This window comes from Centropristis striata, chromosome 17 (genome assembly GCF_030273125.1).
Source record: "Centropristis striata isolate RG_2023a ecotype Rhode Island chromosome 17, C.striata_1.0, whole genome shotgun sequence".
Lineage (NCBI taxonomy): Eukaryota > Metazoa > Chordata > Actinopteri > Perciformes > Serranidae > Centropristis > Centropristis striata.
Genome location: NC_081533.1, coordinates 32,894,654 through 32,916,856, shown reverse-complemented (window position 1 = coordinate 32,916,856; position 22,203 = coordinate 32,894,654). Strand labels below are relative to the sequence as shown.

Here is a 22,203-nt window from a genome sequence, read left to right as displayed (position 1 = left end):
TTAATAGAAAAAAGTAGAAATTACCAAAAAAAGTCTAAATCACAAGAAAAAGTCTAAATTACCAGAAAAAAGTCTAAGTTACAAGAGAAAGGTCTAAATTAACCCCAAAAGTAGAAAATTAATAGAAAAAAGTCTAAATTACCAAAAGTCCAAATCACAAGAAAAAGTCTAAATTACCAGAAAAAAGTCTAAGTTACTAGCCTGGCTAACACCAGACCAGATCTCATTGGAGATTAGGTCTGGACACCAACAATGCTTTTCTCCGTAGAGGAGGTGTGGTTTACGATCCTCCGGAGCCGTTTATTGGGCGTTTAGAATGTCTATCAAAGCGTCTGTAGGTAGCTCTTAGCCAATCAGATCAGTTATACCAGATGACGTAGTAGAGCAACAGAGATGGATGTTTGTTGTGTGTGTGTCTGTGAGAGAGTGTTGCTGCTGCTTTGCTTCTCCAGTTCTCGCTTTCTGCAAGATTATTTATTTTCACGCTTTATTCCCCCTCATGTCATTCAGCCACACACATCCACTGATTTTATGGGCAATAAACAAGCTGCTGCGGGTCTCTGGGGGCTCCGCTGTCCCCCGGCTCCTAGCCAGATCACCGGCGGTGACCAGCGGTCTCGCCGGATCGGCGCAATGAGCCGCTGAGACCGCCGGTGCGGCGCTAATAGCCCCGCAGCGGAGCCGCCGAGAGACCTTTTGCCTTTCAACTTTGGCTCTAAACTATTTAAAACACCATCTACAGCTAAAGAGAGTTTCGCGTCTGCAGCAGCCATGTTGGATCCGCAAAACTACAAGCTTCCAAGTGCCGAAAACTCATCTTAAAACCTATTTTTATTCCTTGGCTTTTAACCACGCATGAGACTCTGCTCTTGTTTTAGTGTTTTTATGGTTTGCTTTTATTTATTGTTTTTTATATTGTTTTAAAAAGCAATGAATCTATGTATTTTAGTGTTTATTCCTGTTTTATTTATTTTATTGTCTCTCTTTCTGTTTGTTTATGTACAGCACTTTGTTACGGCTGTGGTTGTTTTAAAGTGCTTTACAAATAAAGTTGAGTTGAGTTGAGTTGCCACTACAAATCTACAAGCTTCCGTCTGCCGAGTAGTACGTGTCATCGTCTTGCCGTCCCTCCCCGCTCTGTGATTGGATCCCTAAAACAGGGCTAAGAAACTCTCTGGTTGCCAGACTGGATGGAGGTTCGAAATTAAATTCGAGCGCGCAAGGCAGTATGGGTATACCAGGCTTCTAAGTTACAAGAAAAAGGTCTAAATTACCCCCCAAAAGTAGAAATTAATAGAAAAAAGTAGAAATTACCAAAAAAAGTCTAAATTACCAGAAAAAATGTAGAATTACCAGAATAAAATGAAAAGCACAAGAAAAAAAATCAAAGTTAGCATAAATTACCTAAAAAAAGTCAAAATCACAAGAAAAAAAAGTGGAAATTACCAGAAAAAAAGTATAAATTGTGTGTCAGGATATCGTGTCAGGAAGTTGTGGAATAAATGCTGCAGAGTTCGGCTTTTTTATGTTTCGTTCAAAGAAATTGAGAGCAGTGAAGCTTGTTTGTGAAAGTTTGATAAAATGCTGCAGTTTTTGTCGTCCATACATGTTTGATATCAGTTGAGTTCAGTTTGACTGGATACTTTGTTGGTCAGTTTGTGGGTTTGACTCATTGTGGAGAAATAAAACCGTCTTCTTACCAGAGACGTTGATGCAACAGCTGCTGTTTGCAGACTTGTGAAACTCGTCACAGAGAAACCAGACGAGTGGGAGAGAGGGAGTTTCTCAGACTGTAATAATAGTTACAGTATTGACTTGTTGAAGTCGTGTCAGGAGGATCTTGCCTGTTAACATCCGTGTTTGTTTTAATTTATTTATTTAATTTATGACAAACAGGATTTCAGAACAAACACGAGTTTCCCTGGAAGGGCGAGTGTGCTCGGATTATTATGCTACATTATTATTATGTCATTACATCAATGACTGATTAAATGGTTTTAAAGTGATTATATTATTGTTTATCGCAAATATTTTTTAGACAATATATCATACAACAAAATGTGGAGACAGAATAAAAGAAAATAAATTATTGAAGAACAGAAATAAGTTCAGATAAACTTCATAATAATCAACTGCACAAAAAAACATGTATAAATATATATTTTCTTGCTTTGAAAATATCTTGGTCTTGAAATTACATTTTTTACCCCAAATATTGTGCAAATATATTTAACTATTAAATAATTTATGTTAAAAATCTGTCACCAATGACCCAAATTTTCTGCCAATTAATCTGTCCTAAATATTATATAATATGAGACCATGTGTTGTATTAATTATTATTAAAGTATAACATAGTATGAATATAGTATAATATATAGTTACTGTTGTACAACATGTAACAAATTATGATAAATAGCTATCAAAAGACCTGAAGAAATTATTGATTATGATTTTTATCTGTATTTATTTATTTCATTTGTTTCATTCTGACTTTTAACAGGGATTTAATTATTTTTTAATGCATTTTATTTTTTTTACGGATTTATGATTTTTTTTATTTTTTTTAACATTTTTATCTATTTAATTATTTAGTGTTTTTTTTATTGTTTTAGTTCATTCATATAATTTAATCTATTTTACTTTTTTTCTTTTTTGTGTGTCTGCAGCATCTATTTTTCTTTTTTTTTCTTTTTTTCATTTTTGCTTTGAAAATATCTTGGTCTTGAAATCAATTTTTTTACCCAAAATATAGTGCAAAAAATATAAACTATTTAATAATTAGTAGTAAAAAATCTGTCACCAATGACCCAAATTTTCTGCCAACTAATCTGTCCATAATTATAATATTATATAAGTCCATGTGTTGTATTAATACACAAATATAGTTATGTATGTAATGTAAGAAAATATAGTAAAGTATAACATAGTATGAATATAGTATAATATATAATGAGTACAATATGTAACAAATTATTATAAATATATCTATCCAAAGACCTGAAGAAATGAACTGATTTTTATCTGTATTTATTTATTTCATTTGTTTCATTGTGACTTTTAACAGAGATTTAATTATTTTTTAAATAATTTCTTAATGCATTTTACGGTTTTATGAATTATTATTATTATTTTTTTTTACATTTTTTATTATAAATATATCTATCAAAAGACCTGAAGAAATTAACTGATTTTTTTATCTGTATTTATTTATATTTAATTTATTGTTTCGACTGACTTATTGTTTTGACTTTTAAAAGAACTATATCTATTTTGTATATTTGTATAATTATTTACTGTATTTTACTTTTTAAGTGTAGTCTTTGAGGTTTTATAAGTTGTTGTTTTTTACATTCTTATCTGTTTATTTAATCTGTTTCATATAATTGAATCTGTTTGACTTCTTGCTGTTAAAATATAAATAATGACTGATTGATTGACTATGTGTGAAGTGTGAAACTGATGAAATTCACTGTGTTTCTTTGTGTGTCTGCAGCATCTGAAGCCGTGACGATGGTTGTCTGTGTGAAGAAAGAGGAGGAGGACAGAGAAAAGTCTTCAGAACCCAGATGTCACTCTATAAAATCTGACCGGTCCATTGGACAACCTCTGTATTTCAAAATTAGGTAAGAGGACTGACCTCACTCGTTATCCCTCTGGAGATAAGATGAGATTAACTTTTATTGTCCTTGCAGGGAAATGTGCTTTGGACTCTGTTCAGCTACAGGGCCAGCAAATACTTATACTGTACATACATACATATGTAGTAGAAAATCTTTAAAGAAGAACAACTGACGACCAGGTCGATTGGAATAGCAGCCTTGTGCGGGATTTATTTAGCAAGTATCAAAAAACAGATTCAGATGCCAAATGTGTCAGACCAATCCAAAAGTCAGAACAACTCTGAGAGACAACACCCAGTTTCTCTCTGTTTAGTTTGCAGGTTGGTGTGTCATTGTTTCTGTGTAACTGAGGGTCACCATCTTGTAATTTCCTGTTCTTGGGATTTCCTAAATCCGAGCTGTTCATATCTCAATCAAGCAGAAGTTTCCTGTAAAGAGACTGTGACTGTTGGTCAGATTTCTGTGTGTTTATCAAAACATATTTGATGCATATTTAAACTGCTATATGTCAGATATTTTAATACATCTTCAAATTAATTCTACGACATACCCCCCCTTTAATGGAGATATCCATTAGCAACATCTACAGGAATTAATTTGGAAGATGTGTGTTTCTATATGAACATGGGAACTCTAAGGAGATTTAAAAATTCAGATCATCAAACAGGAAACATCAGGCAGGTTTGGCTAGTGAGTTTTTCCTTCTGGGTGTGGGACTTTCCTGCAATAAATTGCTTTGTGGACAAATAGGAGTTTAATATACTAGTATCTACATATCGTTAGCTTCATAGCATAATTGCCTAAGTCATTTTTTGGCCAAATTGTGATATCTGCCTAACGTTTCTCTCCTACCACTGCTGCATCTTTCTGCCTTATTGCCTATGTTCTCCCTATCAGAACACTTGTTAGAGTCCAAAATCACTTTCTGCCTTAGTCATCTCTTTGATTTAGGCATTTTTGCCGCTACATACAAACCAAACTTATTATGTAACTTTATATGTAAGAGAAAAATTGCCTTAGTCAGGGCATATTCTGCCTAAGTTACTTTTATCTGTTATGAAATCGATGTGTTTAATTTTTTATGCAAACTTGTTCACACTTCTATTTGAACTTACTGTTACAATATCAACTAAAAATACCAATGGGCTTACTAAAAATTTTGTTTTTTCTTGTTTCCCGAAAACATTCAAATATGACTTAGGCAAATATGCTATGAGGCTAACGATATACATTTTAAAAATGTACAACACATCAACAAAGTCAGACACTTTCTAATGGTTATGAGCAAACCTTCACCTAATACCTTGGTTAATTATTATGAGATACCCAAGTGGATTATAAACATTGATAAATACTTCTGTAGGTTCTGTTTGTAAGATCAGTGTACAGTTGGTGAAAACCTCATACAGGCTGTCATGTTTATGAGGAAAGTCAAACACTGATTCATGTCACCACATCACTGAACAGGATCACCAAACCAATACAATGTTACATGTAAGACACAACACAAGTCAAATTATACAAAGCAGTATACAGCTCATACTAAAGGTAATACTGCACGTTGATGCAACAGTAAAAAGGCTGAATGTTAAAACAATATATAAATATCGCACAGTAAATTTTTGCATGAAAAACAGTCTTTCCTTCTCCTACTGAACCCAGGTGGCTTCAAAAACAATATTTTCTTTAGAAAATAGCCCAAAATCCACCGATTATCGTAGAAAGAAACTGTAAAAACAGGCATTATTGTTGGAATTTAACTTTTTCCGACGGTCCTTGAAGAGATCATCGGTTACAAACATTTACCTTAGAAAAAGTGAGCAAAACTTGTGTTAAAATGTTGATATTTGTGTCAGAACCTCTTTATTCTACATGTGTCGTTTAAAATAAAGCGTTTGCACTAACCAGATCCTGTTAAAAACATTAAATTCTGCAAATATTCACTGAGAATCTGTTTACACAGAGCAGAGAGGAGAGGACAGGAGAGGCTGTTTACACAGAGCTGAGAGGAGAGGACAGGAGAGGCTGAAAACATGACAATACTGAGAATATGTACAATATGTGGAGAAAACTGCTTTTTGTGTCTTTTTTTTTACAACATTTGTGACACTTGGAAAGGTGTTTATTTATAAATTCCATTTTATTACTCTTTTTTTTTTTTTTTTCTGATTCATGTCATTCTAACTGTGTTATTCTGCACAAAGACATGTTTGAGTTGTTCTGATTGGGCTGGTTCCACAGAGCTGCAGGACTTATAGGTTTATATAGATGTTAGAATGTAAAAAGAGCTTGTTGGGGTTCAGAGTTTGTATTGTTTCATGTTTCACATTAAAACTTGTTTCTGCAGGTTTGACTGTAGAGAGTCTGTGACCAGTGACAGTGGCAGCGAGATATCTCGGCCCTCCAGTACAAAGTAAGTTTGTTTGATTATCATATTAACTTTGGACTTTGTCCTCTGCTGCAGTAAAGGTGCTTTACTGGAAGGAACTCTGATAACAGATCATAAAACACCATAAAGGTTTAGAAATTAGTTATTACAGTAAAAAGGAACTCTTCTGTGTTCCAGCTACAAGGAAGTCATTGTTCTGTTTTTCTGGTCACTATATGACCTGAACACCAGTTTTCACTTTGACTTTCTGGATCAACATTTTGAACACAAAATAATCACTGATTTTAAAAAATATGCTTTTTTTTTTTTAAACACAAAAAAACCCCAATAAAAATCTGATTTTAAAAAATATGCTTTTTTTTTTTTTTTTAACTTTTAGAGCACAATTTTTAAGTTTTTAGTTTTTTTTTCCTTGTTAATGCTTTTTTAAAATCCCCTATTAAAGGTTTTGTATTTATTTATTTTTTTTTCCACGTTTTTGTTCCCCATTTATGTTTGTTTTGTTTGTGGAAAAACACAAAACTATAAAATCAGATTTCGAAATATGCTCTTTTTTTTCTTTCAAGTTTCAAGTTTTTTCCCTGTTGAAGGTTTTTTTTTGTTTTGCTTTTGTTTTTTTGTTTTTTCATATAAAGTTTTTTTTCTGTATTTATTTTGTTTTTATTAGTTTCTTTGTTAAAGTTTTTTTTCCATGTTGTTGTTCCCCATTCATGTTTTTTCCCCTGTTGGTTTTGTTTCTGGAAAAACACAAAACTACAAAATCAGATTTCGAAATTGTTCTTTTGTTCCTTCAGAACACACTTTTTTAGTTTAGTTTTTGTTTTTATTTTTCTTGTTAAAGCTTTTTTTCAACCTTTTTTTCCCCGTTAGTTTTTTTCTCCCTATTGAAGTTTTTTTGTTTTGCTTTTATTTGTTTTTCCATTAGTTTTTTTCGCCTGTATTTATTTTGTTTTTTTTGTTAAAGTTTTTTTTCCATGATTTTGTTCCCTATTTGTTTGTTTGTGTAAAAACACACACAAAAAAAAATAAATCTGATTTTGAAAATGTTCTTTTTTTACTTTCTAAACACAATCCTGCTCAGTGAAGAATTATAAATGTTGGTTATAAATCTTAACATCTACGAGGTGAAATGAGGAGAAATTCTAGTTCTATATTTTATATATAAATATAAAATAATATAAAAAATATATATTTATAAATATATATAAATATATAATATATTTGACCTTATCTCCGGTTTTACAGCCTGAAGTCACCCCAACGAGGGTTAAATGCACAGCATGGATGGTCTATGAGAAAATGAACCTACTTCTCACTTGATTTGTGACCTCAGTAAACATTCTCATAATGAGTTTATGGTCTCACTGGTTAGTTTCAATTCTCTTTAATACAACATGATGTTCATTAGGTAAATTATGGTTCATAGTCAAACAGAGCAGTAGGCGGGGCTAACTTATGATTGACAGGTCACTGCCACAGTGCACTGCATACATTTCTTTTAAGCATACAAGTCTTTTATTATTGATGTTAACTGTAATATATTTGTTCACAGTCTGGTTTTACTAAAAGACACTCTAATGTGTCGACTGGCTTTTATATATATGAATGTATCTTACAGTCAGAGTTGCCATCATTTCCACAGATGGAGGAAAAGGGTCCAAAGTCTGGACTCTACGGGCTGTGAAGACCATGACCTGCACCAAGTAAAAACATCCACAAGACCACCTGTACTACAGAAACACAGTCAGAAAAGTACTGCAGAAAGTAAGACAATTTATCATGACTGTGACCTTTCAAAGTAAAGCTCAACAATGAGAAGCTTCTGCATTTCGTGTTTCATGTCTAAGTTAGCGAGCTAGCTATAGCATAAAAAAGTTAATTACTTTTATGACAAATAATAACCAGAAAATAAAAGTTTAAATCTGTAAATTAATATAACAGGACATTATGGATGTTTTTATTGTATTATTCAACTGCATGATGGTCTTAAATGTTAAATTACAAAAATAATACAAAATACAATATAATATTACTGAATGTAAAATCTTTCCATTTTCCTAAAGTAAAAACTTTAAATAAATTGTAAAAATGTGCGAAAAGAAATCATAAAAATGGTAAAAAGCTTAAAAACGTAAGTTATTCTACATATATATATATTTTTAAATACAGATGTAATACTGTATATGATTCATGTTTTTACAGAAATTATCTTTAAAATAATTTTGGGTTCGATACTTTTCTTTGATGCCAACTTTTGCTGCTTTTTTTACATTGTAGACAACATTGAACTTTACTTTAAAATAGACTGTAAATCCATTTCAACATTATAATGACTTGAATAAACTTAATTTTACAGATATTGCTGCCATAAATGCCTGTGACTTAAGCATGTTATGTTCTTTTTCCTAATTTTTCTGTTTGGTTTCAAACGATGAATACCAAAGTCAGTTTAAGGCTCCATACAGCCTCTTTAATAGCCTTCTTTTTTGTGTCTTCTGTGTGAAATAAAAGGTCCACAGAAGGTTTTACAAGAATATAAGATCAGTCTGAGGAGGAGATGTAAACGTGTAACTGAAGGAAGTGATGGAACAGGAAGTGGAACTCTCCTTAACAGGATCTACACTGAGCTCTACATCACAGAGGGACAAAGTGAAGAGGTTAATACCCAACATGAGGTGAGGCAGCTGGAGACAGCTTCCAAGAAGAAGACCGTCCATGACGCTCCAATCAAGTGCCAGGACATCTTTAAAGCCTTACCTGACCAACAGGGACCCATCAGAGTGGTTCTGACGAACGGCGTCGCTGGCGTTGGAAAAACCTTCTTGGTGCAGAAGTTCAGTCTGGACTGGGCAGAGGGTTTGGAGAACCAAGATGTCAGTGTGGTGGTTCCGCTTTCATTCAGGGAGCTGAACTTGATCAGAGATGAGCAGTACAGTCTTCTGGAGCTGCTCCATGTTTTCCATCCAACATTACAGAAGGTCACAGCAGAGAAGCTCGCCGTCTGTAAACTTCTGTTCATCTTTGACGGCCTGGATGAAAGCAGACTGTCTCTGGATTTCAACAACATGGAGGTTGTGTCTGATGTCACACAGAAGTCATCGGTCAACGTGCTGCTGACAAACCTCATCGAGGGGAATCTGCTTCCCTCGGCTCTCGTCTGGATAACTTCCCGACCCGCGGCGGCCAATCAGATCCCTCCTGCGAGTGTCGACAGGGTGACAGAAGTACGTGGCTTCACTGACGCCCAGAAGGAGGAGTACTTCAGGAGGAGGGTCAGTGATGAAGAGCGCTCCAGCACAATCATCTCACACATCCAGACATCCAGGAGCCTCCACACCATGTGTCGAGTCCCAGTCTTCTGCTGGATCATTGCTACAGTCCTGGACCACATGTTGACTACAGAGCAGAGAGGAGAGTTGCCCAAGACCATGACTGACCTGTACTCGCACTTCCTGCTGGTTCAGACAAAGAAGAAGAAGCAGAAGTATGATGAGGGACATGAGACGAGTCCACAGGAGCTGACGGAGGCTGACAGAGAAGTTCTTCTGAAGCTGGGGAGGCTGGCGTTTGAACAGTTGCAGGAAGGAAACATCATGTTCTACCAAGAAGACCTGGAGCGCTGTGGTCTGGATGTCACAGAGGCCTCGGTGTACTCAGGAGTTTGCACAGAGATCTTCAAAAGAGAGAGTGTAATCTTCCAGAAATCCGTCTACTGCTTCGTTCATCTGAGCATTCAGGAGTTTCTGGCTGCAGTCTACATCTTTCACTGTCATACAAACAGAGAAAATGAGACATTGGAGAGATTTCTGGGCAAAGCCTGGGGTGCATATCGAAGCTGTGACCCACCTTTGGATGTGTTCCTGAGGAGAGCCATAGAAGAATCCCTGAAGAGCAAAAATGGCCACCTGGACCTGTTTGTCCGCTTCCTGCACGGCCTCTCACTCGAGTCAAATCAGAGACTGTTAGAAGGACTTTTAAGTGGCGTGGAGAACGATCCGGAAAGCATTCAGAAAGTAATCCACAATCTGAAAGAGATGAGCGCGTACCACATCTGCCCCGACAGAAGCATCAACATCTTCCACTGCCTGATGGAGGTCAAGGACCGCACAGTATATCAGGAGATCCAGAAATTCCTGAAGTCAGAGAACAGATCAGAGACACAGCTTTCTAAGATCAGCTGCTCAGCTCTGGCCTACATGCTGCAGAAATCAGAGGAGGTTCACGAAGTACTGGACATGAAGGCGTACGCGACGTCAGAGGAGGGTCGACTTCGACTGATCCCAGCTGTCAGGAACTGCAGAACGGTTCGGTAAGTCCACGGCTCGTTTTTTAGCTAAACTAATATCCTAGGCTTTCCTAGTTTCATTAATAAGCATGCAAAACCAAAGGAATGGTCTTAAAACTAAGGGGACGCTTAACGTGCACAAATAAGGCAAAAACAAAATGTGTAATTCTCAAAGGGTGAACTGCGCTGCCAAGGAAAGTCTCAACACTCTGGTTCTATTTGCATGTATTTAAATGAGGTAATATGCAAACATTTGGTGAAAAAATGGCCCCTTTCTATGCAAATGAGCCTCACTGCAAAAAAAAGTCAGCCCGTTCTCTTGAAATGACGTGCAATGCAGATGCCACAATCCAATCCTGTGTGCATATGATACACCAATTCTTCCCCATGCTTCCGTTTGGTGTTAGTGGCGCCCTCTAGTGGCCGTAGTATTTGTGAATTAGTATAAAGCACAGAAATGTCAGTTAGGGTGGATGAGTCAAAACAAATCCAGGAAACTTACCAAAAAAGATAAGACACAAAATTACCCGTAAAAGATATAAAAAAGCTAAAAAAGATGTAAAGGGACCAACAAAAGACTTTTCCTGACTTTCAGGAACTGCAGAACGGCTCGGTACGTCCATGGCTCGTTTTTTAGCAAAACTCATATCCTAGGCTTTTCTAGTTTCATTAATAAGCATGCAAAAGCAAAGACATGGTATTAATACTAAGGGCCCGCTAAACATGCACAAAAAAGACGAAATACGAAATAAAGGCTCAGAAGCCTTTATTTTGGGATTCAGTAACAGGACGCTCCTGTCAGCTACATGACTACATAAGAAAAATAAAATAAAAAAATAAAAAAGGTTAATAAACAAGATTTATAGTCTGATTCTCATGATGTCCACAGCTTGATGTGCTCACATACTCTCATTAGGTGAAAGTGGACTGTGTGTGTGTTGACTTTAATATGCAGAAATTTGGTGCAAAATCTTCCCCTTTCTATGCAAATGAGCCTCATTGCAAAAAAAAAATTCCAATTCACAGTGAAATTATTAACGTCTTTAGAGAGCTGCTGGTGTATAAAGAGCATTTATAAAGACAAATATATGGTTGCGCCTTTGAGATTCAATGACAGGACGCTCCTCTCAGCTACATGAGAAAAAATAAAATTTAAAAAAGTTAATAAACGAGTAGATTTATGGCTCACTCTGAGATGTGCAGAAGAACAAGACTCTGGATATTTATGTTATATTTATGTTATCATTTTATGTTTCTTTGCAGTTAAGTGAGCTGAGCACGACCTATTTAACACTTTAACCTGCAGCTCATTTAAACTCTGCCACTTTGATAATTGCAATCGTGTGTAAAAAGGAGGCACTGTGACATAATTACCGCAATTCATGCACAATTCATGGTGCTATCAGCTTTTCTTTTTGTGAATTCACCCCTCAGTCTCAGCTTTGGTTCAATAAGCAATTTTCTTTTGAATGTGCAGGCTTCATTGTGCCCGACTGTCAGAGACTCACTGTGAAGTCTTGGCCTCGGCTCTAAAGTCCAACCCCTCCCACCTGAGAGAGCTGGATCTGGGCGATAACAGGCTGCAGGACTCAGGAGTGAAGCTGCTGTCTGCTGGACTGGAGAGTCCAAACTGTGGACTGGAGACTCTGAGGTCAGTCAGATTAATCTATATAGTTCTGCTAACACTATATGTTATGTTTAAGTCATCCAGGTCATGGTATATTGTAGTTAGAGGTACGAAATAACAGGAACGTTTTTTTCAAGGATCTGAACCACTTTGAGATTCCAGATAAATGTATTTTCTAGTGGCCTCAGCTGCAAACACTTTCACGCCTGAGACACACAGTGATGTCATCTGGTGTTCGATTCTGATCAATAGACCAGTTTTCTGTTAACAAACTCTTGACAATGCATGTGCATGCCGGTTGAAAAAAAAAAAAAACAGACCGCTAATAAGAACATCTCAAAGAAAACCAAGTGGCAAAAAGACTTTCTCACTCTTCTGTATTCTACTGTTAAAATGCTGTCTTGATCGCTCCCTTTACAATCATATAACAGTAAACCACCATAAGTTATTCTACAGATAATTTATTTAAAATTATTATTATTATTATTATTATTATTATTAATAATAATAATAATAATAATAATTACATTTGATTCAAACTTTTACTGTAAAAAAAGAAACCTACTGTAACTTTACATTCAGCAATATTTGTACATAGAATTCACTGAGATTTAACATTCAAGACCATCAAGAATTTTAATTTATTTAAATGTAATAAATGTTTAAATATATTTATTTACAGATTTCAACTTTTATTTTATGGTTAATATTAGTAATACAATTAAATTACTTTTTTATGGTATGTCCACTTTGTCAAAAAGAGTTTATACCTTTAATGAGGATACATTTGTTCTTTTTAACAATCAAAACTGCAAATTTGGAAATAAATGCAAATAAAGCTGCATCTGAATACACAATGATAGATATTAGCATCATGTAAAAAAGTTTATGAGAAAAGAGAGCAGAAATATTATGATATGATAAATATTGTTTGTGTAACTCAATCTTCATAAAGATGTACCTTTTTCTTTCTGATCTTTATGTTATAAGAACTCGTCATTTGGGGATAGGCAAGTATGAAAAACGTTTATGTGAATGTATAAATTACTCTCATATAGTATTCCAATGGGCTGACAGGAATAAAGGTGGGTATTCCCTGTATACCTTGGTGTGTGTCTCTGCATCCTGGCTGAAGTCAACCCTTCCCGTCTCGTAAACGTCATGCTTTCCTTTATGTTCTTCATGCAGATTGAGTGGCTGCAGTTTGTCAGAGGTCAGCTGTGCTTCTCTGGCCTCAGCTCTGAAGTCCAACCCCTCCCCTCTGAGAGAGCTGGACCTGAGTAACAACAAGCTGCAGGACTCAGGAGTGACGCAGCTTTCTGCTGGACTGAAGAGTCCAAACTGTCGACTGAGAACACTCAGGTCAGACAGTGTGTCTTTGGTGCTGTCCTGAAATAAACATATAAAAGTTAACATAATTATGCTGATTCACACTAACAAACCTGTATTATTATTATTATTATTATTATTATTATTATTATTATCACTGACTATTACTCAGCAGTCATAACCTACACTGTCAAAAAAAATCGTAAAGAAACGTTAAAAAGTCTGGCAGCAAAAGTTGCCAAACACAGAAACATCCTCACTTTACAATCAAATGACAGTAAACCATCATAAGTTATTTTACAGATAATTTCTTTAAAATATAGATAATATACAGTTAATATATTTTTTCTTTTTCTTTAAAATAACAGTATTTGGCAACTTTTGCTGCTAGACAAACCATTTTTTCCAAATTGAATTTAAACTTTTATACTGTAAAAAAAAAGAACAGAAACCTACCCTAATTTTTATTTTAACAGTCAAGACCATTAAGCAATTGAATAAAAAATAAAACAAATAATTTAATTAAATATTTAATCAAATATTGAAATATATTCATTTACAGATTTCAACTTTTGTTTTATGATTAATATTTGTAATACATTTAGTTTACTTTTTTATGGTATGTCCACTTAATGTGGACCAGAAATAAAGGTGGGTATGCCCTGTATACCTTGGTGTGTGTCTCTGCATCCTGGCTGAAGTCAACCCTTCCCGTCTCGTAAACGGCATGCTTTCCTTTATGTTCTTCATGCAGATTGAGTGGCTGCAGTTTGTCAGAGGTCAGCTGTGCTTCTCTGGCCTCAGCTCTGAAGTCCAACCCCTCCCCTCTGAGAGAGCTGGACCTGAGCTACAACAAGCTGCAAGATTCAGGAGTGAAGCAGCTTTCTGCTGGACTGAAGAGTCCAAACTGCAGATTGGAGACTCTGAGGTCAGACACATTTTTATTCTGTTCATTTGTAGTTTTGGATCTAATTTTTAATAACTCCAATACAGTTTTATATCTGAGATAAGGGGGGGGGGGGGGCTCATATCAAAACTTTATTTCCAATTAAATGGTAATTAAAAGTTAATTACTTTGGAAGTTTATGTGTTATTTGTATGATTTAAAGGGATAGTTTGTAATTTTGGACATTAAGTTGTATGCAGCAGCAGTGTAGTGGATCGGATCGTAGAAAAGCTGGCAGGGTCACAAAACTGCAAAGTTTTACTCCACAAAACTATGTGTACACTAAAAGGTCACCCATTCCACCACAAAACTATTAAGAAACCAAATATCTATTCAACAATCAGAACCGGCAAGAACAACTTAATGTCCAAAGTCCCGAACTATCCCTTTAATAAACATGCAGTTTTATGATTCTCTTCTTCTGCTCCTCTAAGCACATGTTTTGTGATTTGTTCAGACTGTGTTTCTGCAGTTTGTCAGGGAACAGCTGTAGTTTTTTGGCCTTAGCTCTGATGTCCAACCCCTCCCATCTAAGAGAGCTGGAGCTGACAGATAACATGCTGCAGGACTCAGGAGTGAAACTGCTTTCTGCTGCACGTCAAAGTCCGCACTACAGACTTGAGATTCTGAGGTCAGTGCCAAGAAGATAGTTTTTATAAAGCTTAAGGAGCTCAGGCAGAAACATGTTGTAATTATTATGTGCTTCCTTTATGACCCTGTTGTTTTGCTCTTCCTTACAGGGTGACGTGAACCTTAAATGCAGCTGAAAATTTTGAAAGATGTGAGTATCAAGAAAGATCATACAAGTATTTAATTTTAGGGAATAACTGAGCTGCAAAGATTTCGAGGTTTAGAGAAGACCTGAAAGAGCAACTAAACACCTCCTTCACAAAAAAAAAACACTCTGTCACACCAGCCCATTCTCTTCAATCTGTGTACAAGTAATGTGACTTTAGCCAAATTTTGTGCAATGCAGATGCCACAATCCCCTCCTGGTGCATATGATACACCAATCCTTCTCCATGTCTCAGTTTAGAGTTAGTGGCGCCCTCTAGCGAAAGACACAAAATGACCAAAAAATAACAAAAACAAAATGATCAAGAAAAGTTGTAAAATTACCAAAAAAGATAAGACACAAGATTACCAAAAAATACACAAAATTACCCAAAAAAATACACAAAATTACCAATAAAAGATATAAAAAGGCCAAAGAGGTGTAAAATGACAAACAAAAGACATGAAATTACAAAAAAACCCCACTTTATTTTAGTGAAAACTGAACCATGTCACTTCCAGTAGTCACATTGTCCTCCTAACTACTTCACTTCCACCATTTAAATCATTTATTTCTTCTTTAAACTGTCTTTTAGAGCCTAACCAGGAACTTTTTGGTCCTAACCTTAGAGAAGTGCTGACGGAGCACAAATTCAACCAAACTGCAGCTTTTTTTACAACAGTAAACCTTACCATGTCCTGCAGCCGCTAGGGTCGCTGCTGTTAGAAACACTACTGTGTTTATCATATGCATGCAGAATTGGCGTCCGCATTGCACGTTATTTGGAAATGTTAAGGTTGTGTTATTTTTACGCAGATTGGTTAGATATGTTAAAAAGCTTCATGCTTAGATAGCTGCAATTTAAGTAAAGTTTGCTTGTTGGAGTCATGACTCAAACACACGTGTTATATTTTTAAACTGCAGAAGTTGCCTGAGAATCATCACATTTTTTTAGTTTTCTTCAATATCAAACCAACAATAACTGTTTGCACATCCAAGAAACACTGTTAAAACAAACTGTTTATAGCTCTTACAGCAAACCTTTAATGTTTGATCCTGAATTTCTGACACCAACACAGATCAACTCTGCAAACTGTGCCAACAAGCTTTCAGTCAGACCACGTCTTTGCACATCACAGCTGAGTGTCCCTTTTTTCCTGTTTCAGGAAAGTGGAGAAGTGCCAAAAGGACGATTCATTCATTCAGTCATTATCCTTAACCGCTTGTCCGCACGAAGTCCAAGATCCTCCTGGGATTTCTTCAGACCCAAGAGTGGACTGGATTCTGGGTTTGTGTATGTTGTAGTGTAATATATGTGTATGTAAGCTCAGTTTTATATATGTTGAAATTACATTTTTGAGTGCACCTTTTATGCCACAAGAGGGCGTCATATAGCATGTGCAATATGAAGTGGAAGTAAAGAAATGTATGCTTTACTATCTAATGTTTTACTTTATAATGTTGATTTTTTACAAGTAGTCCTGCACCTGCACCTGCACCATTAACTGTGAATAAATGAATGTAATTTTATTATTATTACAAAAGAATTAAAAATATTTTAAAGTGCATTAATTGTACAGTTCTACAGGCACCGGCCACTTTATTCGGAACAACTTGTGTAACTTCTCGTTAATGCAAATATTGAATCAGCCAATCACATGGCAGCACCTCAAAGCATTTAGACATGTAGACATGGTGAAGAAGAGCTGCTGGAGTTAAACCAGAATGGGGAAGAAAGGTGATTTAAGGGACTTTGAACGTGGTTGTTGGTCTGAGTGTTTCCCAAACTGCTGATCTAAAAACCACCTTGAGTGTTTACAAAGAAAATAACCATTCATTACAACCAACTCATCGATTCTAAGGTATAAAACATTATTAAAACTAACCGGCTGTACCAGTGTGTTGGTGTCCTTCCCTCTTGGTAAGTACTGATTACATTGACACAACTAGAGATCGATGGAGGTGGTATGTACTTTACAACACTAATCTGAGTGAGAATAGAATTGAAAGACATCTGACTGAACAGAGTTTTTGGAGGAAAAAGAACTGAGCCAACGCATGCGGTGTCCAACACAGACCAGAACTAACATTCTGATGAATGGATACATGGGTACATACACAATGGATCCAAACAACTTCATATTCAATAAACACCTCCGGATCTTAACTTTTACTGACTACTGTACTATTCTCTGCAGATGATCTGTTGGTATTTCTCAGGGATGTTTAGTCCCTCAGTAGTGAGTTTAGTTTAAAAATACTGGTTATGTTGTAGAAAATCTTTAAAGAAAACACTTGACGAACAGATAGATTCGAATCACAGCCTTGTGCGGGATTTATTTAGCAGACATTAAAAACAGATGATACAACGCATCCAATGGTCAGAACAACTCTGAGCGACAACACCCAGTTTCTCTCTTTTTACTTTGCAGGTTGGTGTGTCATTGTTTCTGTGTAACTAAGGGTCAACGTCCTGTAATTTCCTGTTATGAAAAACACTTGATATAAGAGCACACTTGGGATTTCCCAAATCCAAGCTGTTCATATCTCAATCAAGCAGAAGTTTCCTGTAAAGAGACTGACTGTTGGTCAGATTTCTGTGTGTCTGCTGTCTGCTATATGTCAGATATTTTAATACATCTTCAAATTCATTCTACGACAGTTAAGGGTAAGATACTGGTATCATGTGAAACTAGAAGATCAGAGGAATCACCTGGTACCAACCATATTGTGATACCTTGTCGGGAAATAGGCAAAATTATGGTGACGGAAAAACTAGTATGCACATTTTTGGTGGTATTTTGTTCGATTTAATGTTAATATTTCTTCATCCAGTCTGTGAGCTGCATAAACTGGGTCTGACTCGAAAAGGTGAGAATTGTGGATTCAAAGAGCCCAATTTCCTTCATGTGTGATGATGTAAGTCCCCGAAGGGGTGCCTCAACCTTTGACCCTAAGCTTCAGCTCTCAGCAACTGAAAGGAAATGAGTAGGGTTACACTCAACAAAAAGTCAATAAACAAAACTTATGGCTGGCAGCTACCAAATGCAAATGAATCAGAAGCAAATAAGCAGCTACCACAAAAACGACCAAAGGCAAAACACAAATGACCTGGAACCAGTATTAATAAAAAGAAACCCAGTTAACCTGATAAACTATCAGAAATAACATCAGCCACAGAAATCAGACAAGCACTGAGGCAGTTGAAGAAAAAATGATCCCAGAAGTTACTCCAATGAATTTAAGAAATAAACAAAACTGCAATTTTGATCACAAGTTTAGAATTCTTTTGACTAAACAAAGAGAGTATGTGTATACATGTATAACACTGATGCAGAATATAGAATTAACAACAAAAGACGTACGTTTGTAATGTCATCATTGTTACTAAGGATACTATTGGAGTCTCCATAAATACATCATCATAATTATTATTATAATAATTCTAAAAACCTGTGTAAAATAGTAATTTATTGAGATATCTTTACCAAATTTGAAATGGTAGTAGGTAATATTTTGTACTTTGACTCCATTATGTTTTACAGCTCATAAGTCCCAGCTATAATGATCTACAGGCCTGTATTTACCAAAAATACTCAGGCGGACAATAAAAAACAAATATTTCACTGTGTTTCAATTTAAATCACTCAATACCATCAGCATTTACACTTCATCTGACACTTTGGGAATAATATCCAGAGTGTTACCTTTCAAATTTCAAAATTCAAACCACAGATTTACTCCAAACTATTCAATAACAGCTTTCAATTTACTTTGGGTATGTCTTTTACAGGCGTTTTAAGGTGAATTTTCAGCACGCACACACACACACACACACACACACACACACACACACACACACACACAACTAGTGCAGGTTTACCAGATTATGCAGAGTGTGGGAACACCAGAGTTGTGCCGATTAATGCATGAACCCCTCAACTGTCAAATCATTTATATTTGGGCTGTTTTTAAAAGTTTAAACAGTTCATGCATTTAATCCTCACCTGGTCTGAGAAAGGAGGGGATGCAGATATCTGCAGATAATAAAATAGAGCCCCACCTCTGCATGATGCATCCACATTGTATTTTTATTTCAGCACATATATTGGGTCATTATCGATTGATAGTACAAGTTACATGTGTTTAAAATAAGCTGAAATCAGGCGGGATGCATTAAGATGATCACTCAATAAATCTCATAAATAAATCTGATAGGAATAAAAGGTTATCAGCACATTCTTTGATCGACTTTGACATTTTTTCTGCATTTAGAAATTTTTTTTTTTAGAAAAACTGTTCAGGAAACGGTCTGAAAATGCTAAAACGCAGGAAAAAAAGGACACAGAAGAACAAAAATAGATACCAGTTGTGATGAACACTGAGTCAAATGAAACATTGATGAGTCTAAAGCAGATCATACATCACCACAGATGAAGTCCACAAAGATTTTATGGTTTTTAATTCGGAATCTTTATCAGCATCAGCAAACATGCATTTTAGGTAGATATCATTTTAGAAGGTTGGGCCATTTGTGGACGTTTATTGTATGTGAAGATATTTTCAGAAGGACATTAGCAGTAGGACAATTAATTGAGGCAATTTGTTGTACGTGAGGATAGTTTTGACATTCAAGCACTTGTTTTGGGACTTTTTTTTTTACATTGGGGACATTAATTTTTGGAAACTAAGAATATTTTCAGAAAGTTATGACATTTTTATGAAGTGAGGACATCAGTGGACAGCAGGGACATTTATTAAAAGCAGATATATTTATAATTCTGCAACTAATGAAATTCTGTTGGTACCCGCGTCATTAGTTTAGAGTCACTGTTCCATCAATGCTCACTGTCCTCTGTAAATAAACAACAAACAAATACACAGTCTGTCCCTGGTATTGACTCATCTTATTGATCATGTGTGCAGGGTTGGATTTGTTTGTTCATTTAGGAAAGTCCGCCTGCCTCACAGATAAAGTACACAGTTTATTATTGATACAGCGTTGAACATTAACTTATTCCTTCCATTCATCCTGTCCCTGTCCCATGCACAGGACATTTCCCAATAGACTTCTTCATTTATCAGAGAAGGAAAAGCAGAAGGTTTTATTAATAACTCAGAAAACACAGAAATTAGTTAGTATCTTTGGACTTCTCGTCTCAAAGTCGAAGCTAAAAATAAGCTTTGTGTTGAGATTTTAATGTTTTGTTCTACCTCGTCACTAAATAAATCTGTGTGTAAATTAAGGTGGTTACTAACAAGTGGCTACATGAGAGTACAGAGGTTGCCTGGGGCATTAAGGACGCTTTCACAACCAATTTGATTTGGATTGATTTGTGGAGGCGTGAACGGATGCGGAGGCCTGGAAATCTACTCGCAGTATTATTTCTCATTGGTTGGAAAGTTGGAACTAAACAAAGCAACATGGAGCCAAACACAGCCCAAGTTTCTTTGATTCTACTGTCTATAATCTGCTCTGGTGTTTCTACCAATCATCAGCCCAGATGTCAAGTAAACATCAGTCTGTCCGTGTTTTGGTTCCTGTAACTGGGTTCATTTGGAAACAGACCAGTAACCCTCTCACAAGTGGCTTGGGACAGGTTATTTTGTGCACCAGAGTTCCACTGAAAAGGACTAAACTTTGTGTTGGGATAGCACCCTAAATGTTATCGTCAGCATAGAGTGACACTGAAGTCAAGTTGTATTGTCTAACGCAAACTTCTTACTCCTGGTGATTGCATTCCCAAAAATCATAAAAGTGCTCATTAGTGAAGTTTATCTTGTCACTGAGCTTTTTTTCAGCCGTTATCCAAAATCCAATAGAAGTTAAATCAAAATCAAATCAAATCAACTTTATTTATAGAGCCCTTTAAGACAGCGTTAGCTGATACAAAGTGCTGTACATGGCAGGACAGACCAACAATAAAAACAAAACAAGCAAAAACAACTAAAACAAAGCGAGTCTCATGCTGGGTAAAAACCAATAAATAAAAGTGGGTTTTAAAATGAATCTCAATTTTAAAATTAATCTTAATTTTAAAAAACCACAAAGAACAAATAAAAACAGAACAAAGGCTCATGTTGAGTTAAAAGCCAGTGAATAAAAATGGGTTTTTAAGATTCCTTTTAAAAGCGGACAGTGAGGAGGCCTGCCTGATGTGCAAAGGTAAACTGTTCCAAAGGTTGGGAGCAGCGACAGAGAAAGTCCGGTCCCCTCTGAGCTTACGCCTGGACCTCGGTTCCCTGAGGAGCAGCTGATCGGCCGACCGGAGGCAACGTGCAGGGGCGTAGGGGTGGAGGAGCTCAGAGAGGTAGGGCGGGGCCAGGCCATTTAAAGACTTAAAAACAAATAAAAGGATCTTAAAATGAACCCTAAAGTGCTGTTAATGGCGACACTAACTTCCAGGTTGGTCTAAAATAAATCCCCCGCAGCACTCAATTAAATGCCCCATTAACCATGACTGTAACTGTAACTTTAAGTCAGTAAGTGCAAAAAACTTCAGCTGTCAAATAAAGTCCACCACAGGCTAGTTTTTTTTCTGTTTGTCAGCAGGATTCTGGAAGTCACTGGCCCTTATTGTCACGAACCCTGGTGGGAGATTGTAACGGGCCTTTTAATTGTGCAGCAGATCCAAATCATGGGACAGACTCACTATTTATATTTCACTCCTGTTAACACTGCGCAACTTAATTTCAACTCTTCTGAAGTCCGAACAAGAACAAGCAAAGTCTTGAACATGTTTATTTGATTTCATGACTCATCCGATCGATATATCCATCGCTCTCGGTTGTCGTGCAAATACTGGAAACAGCTGACAACATGTTCTGTAAATGCTCTGAGTAATAGATTACAACACATCTTATTAGTAGTGTCTGAGCTGTTTCCACATTAGGACTTATCAATCATTAACACACTGGAAGAAGTCAGTAGAACAACTTTGATTAATGGGCCCATCTGAGGAACCTGTGAATGCACCATTTGCATTGGCTACTTTATATATTAACACCAATGATTTTCCAACAATTACTATAGGGAAATTTGATCCTTCAGATCAGCTGAGCTGCAGGTTTCTGGCCTACAAACGAAGCAAACAAATATAGCCAGGTCGGGTTCAGACCACGACCTTCAGTACCTCGACGCCCCCATATTTATTTTTATGTGCTTACTGGAATACAGGTTTTCCTAACCTCACATTAACAGCCTCCCCCCCGAGCTAATGATTGATTGA

At 36.1% G+C, this 22,203-nt stretch overlaps 1 protein-coding gene across 1 annotated transcript; it reads left to right on the top strand.

Moving 5' to 3' along the window:
• The first annotated feature begins 7,538 nt into the window (after positions 1-7,538).
• LOC131989067 (protein NLRC3-like) lies at positions 7,539-17,125 on the top strand. Its single transcript, XM_059354237.1, has 8 exons — positions 7,539-7,776; positions 8,524-10,321; positions 11,775-11,948; positions 13,113-13,286; positions 14,008-14,181; positions 14,657-14,830; positions 14,940-14,980; positions 16,141-17,125. Exons 1-7 carry the CDS (start codon positions 7,590-7,592, stop codon positions 14,947-14,949), a joined length of 2,691 nt encoding a protein of 896 aa, XP_059210220.1. The 5' UTR covers positions 7,539-7,589; the 3' UTR covers positions 14,950-14,980; positions 16,141-17,125.
• The last annotated feature ends 5,078 nt before the right edge of the window (positions 17,126-22,203 follow it).

Bases quoted from the DNA above. Each gene is read 5' to 3' on its own strand.
- LOC131989067 (XM_059354237.1), top strand. From the start codon at position 7,590: ATGTGTCGACTGGCTTTTATATATATGAATGTATCTTACAGTCAGAGT. The intron at 7,777-8,523 runs GTAAGACAATTT...GTGAAATAAAAG, and splicing joins TCAGAAAAGTACTGCAGAAA to GTCCACAGAAGGTTTTACAA. The intron at 11,949-13,112 runs GTCAGTCAGATT...TTCTTCATGCAG, and splicing joins TGTGGACTGGAGACTCTGAG to ATTGAGTGGCTGCAGTTTGT.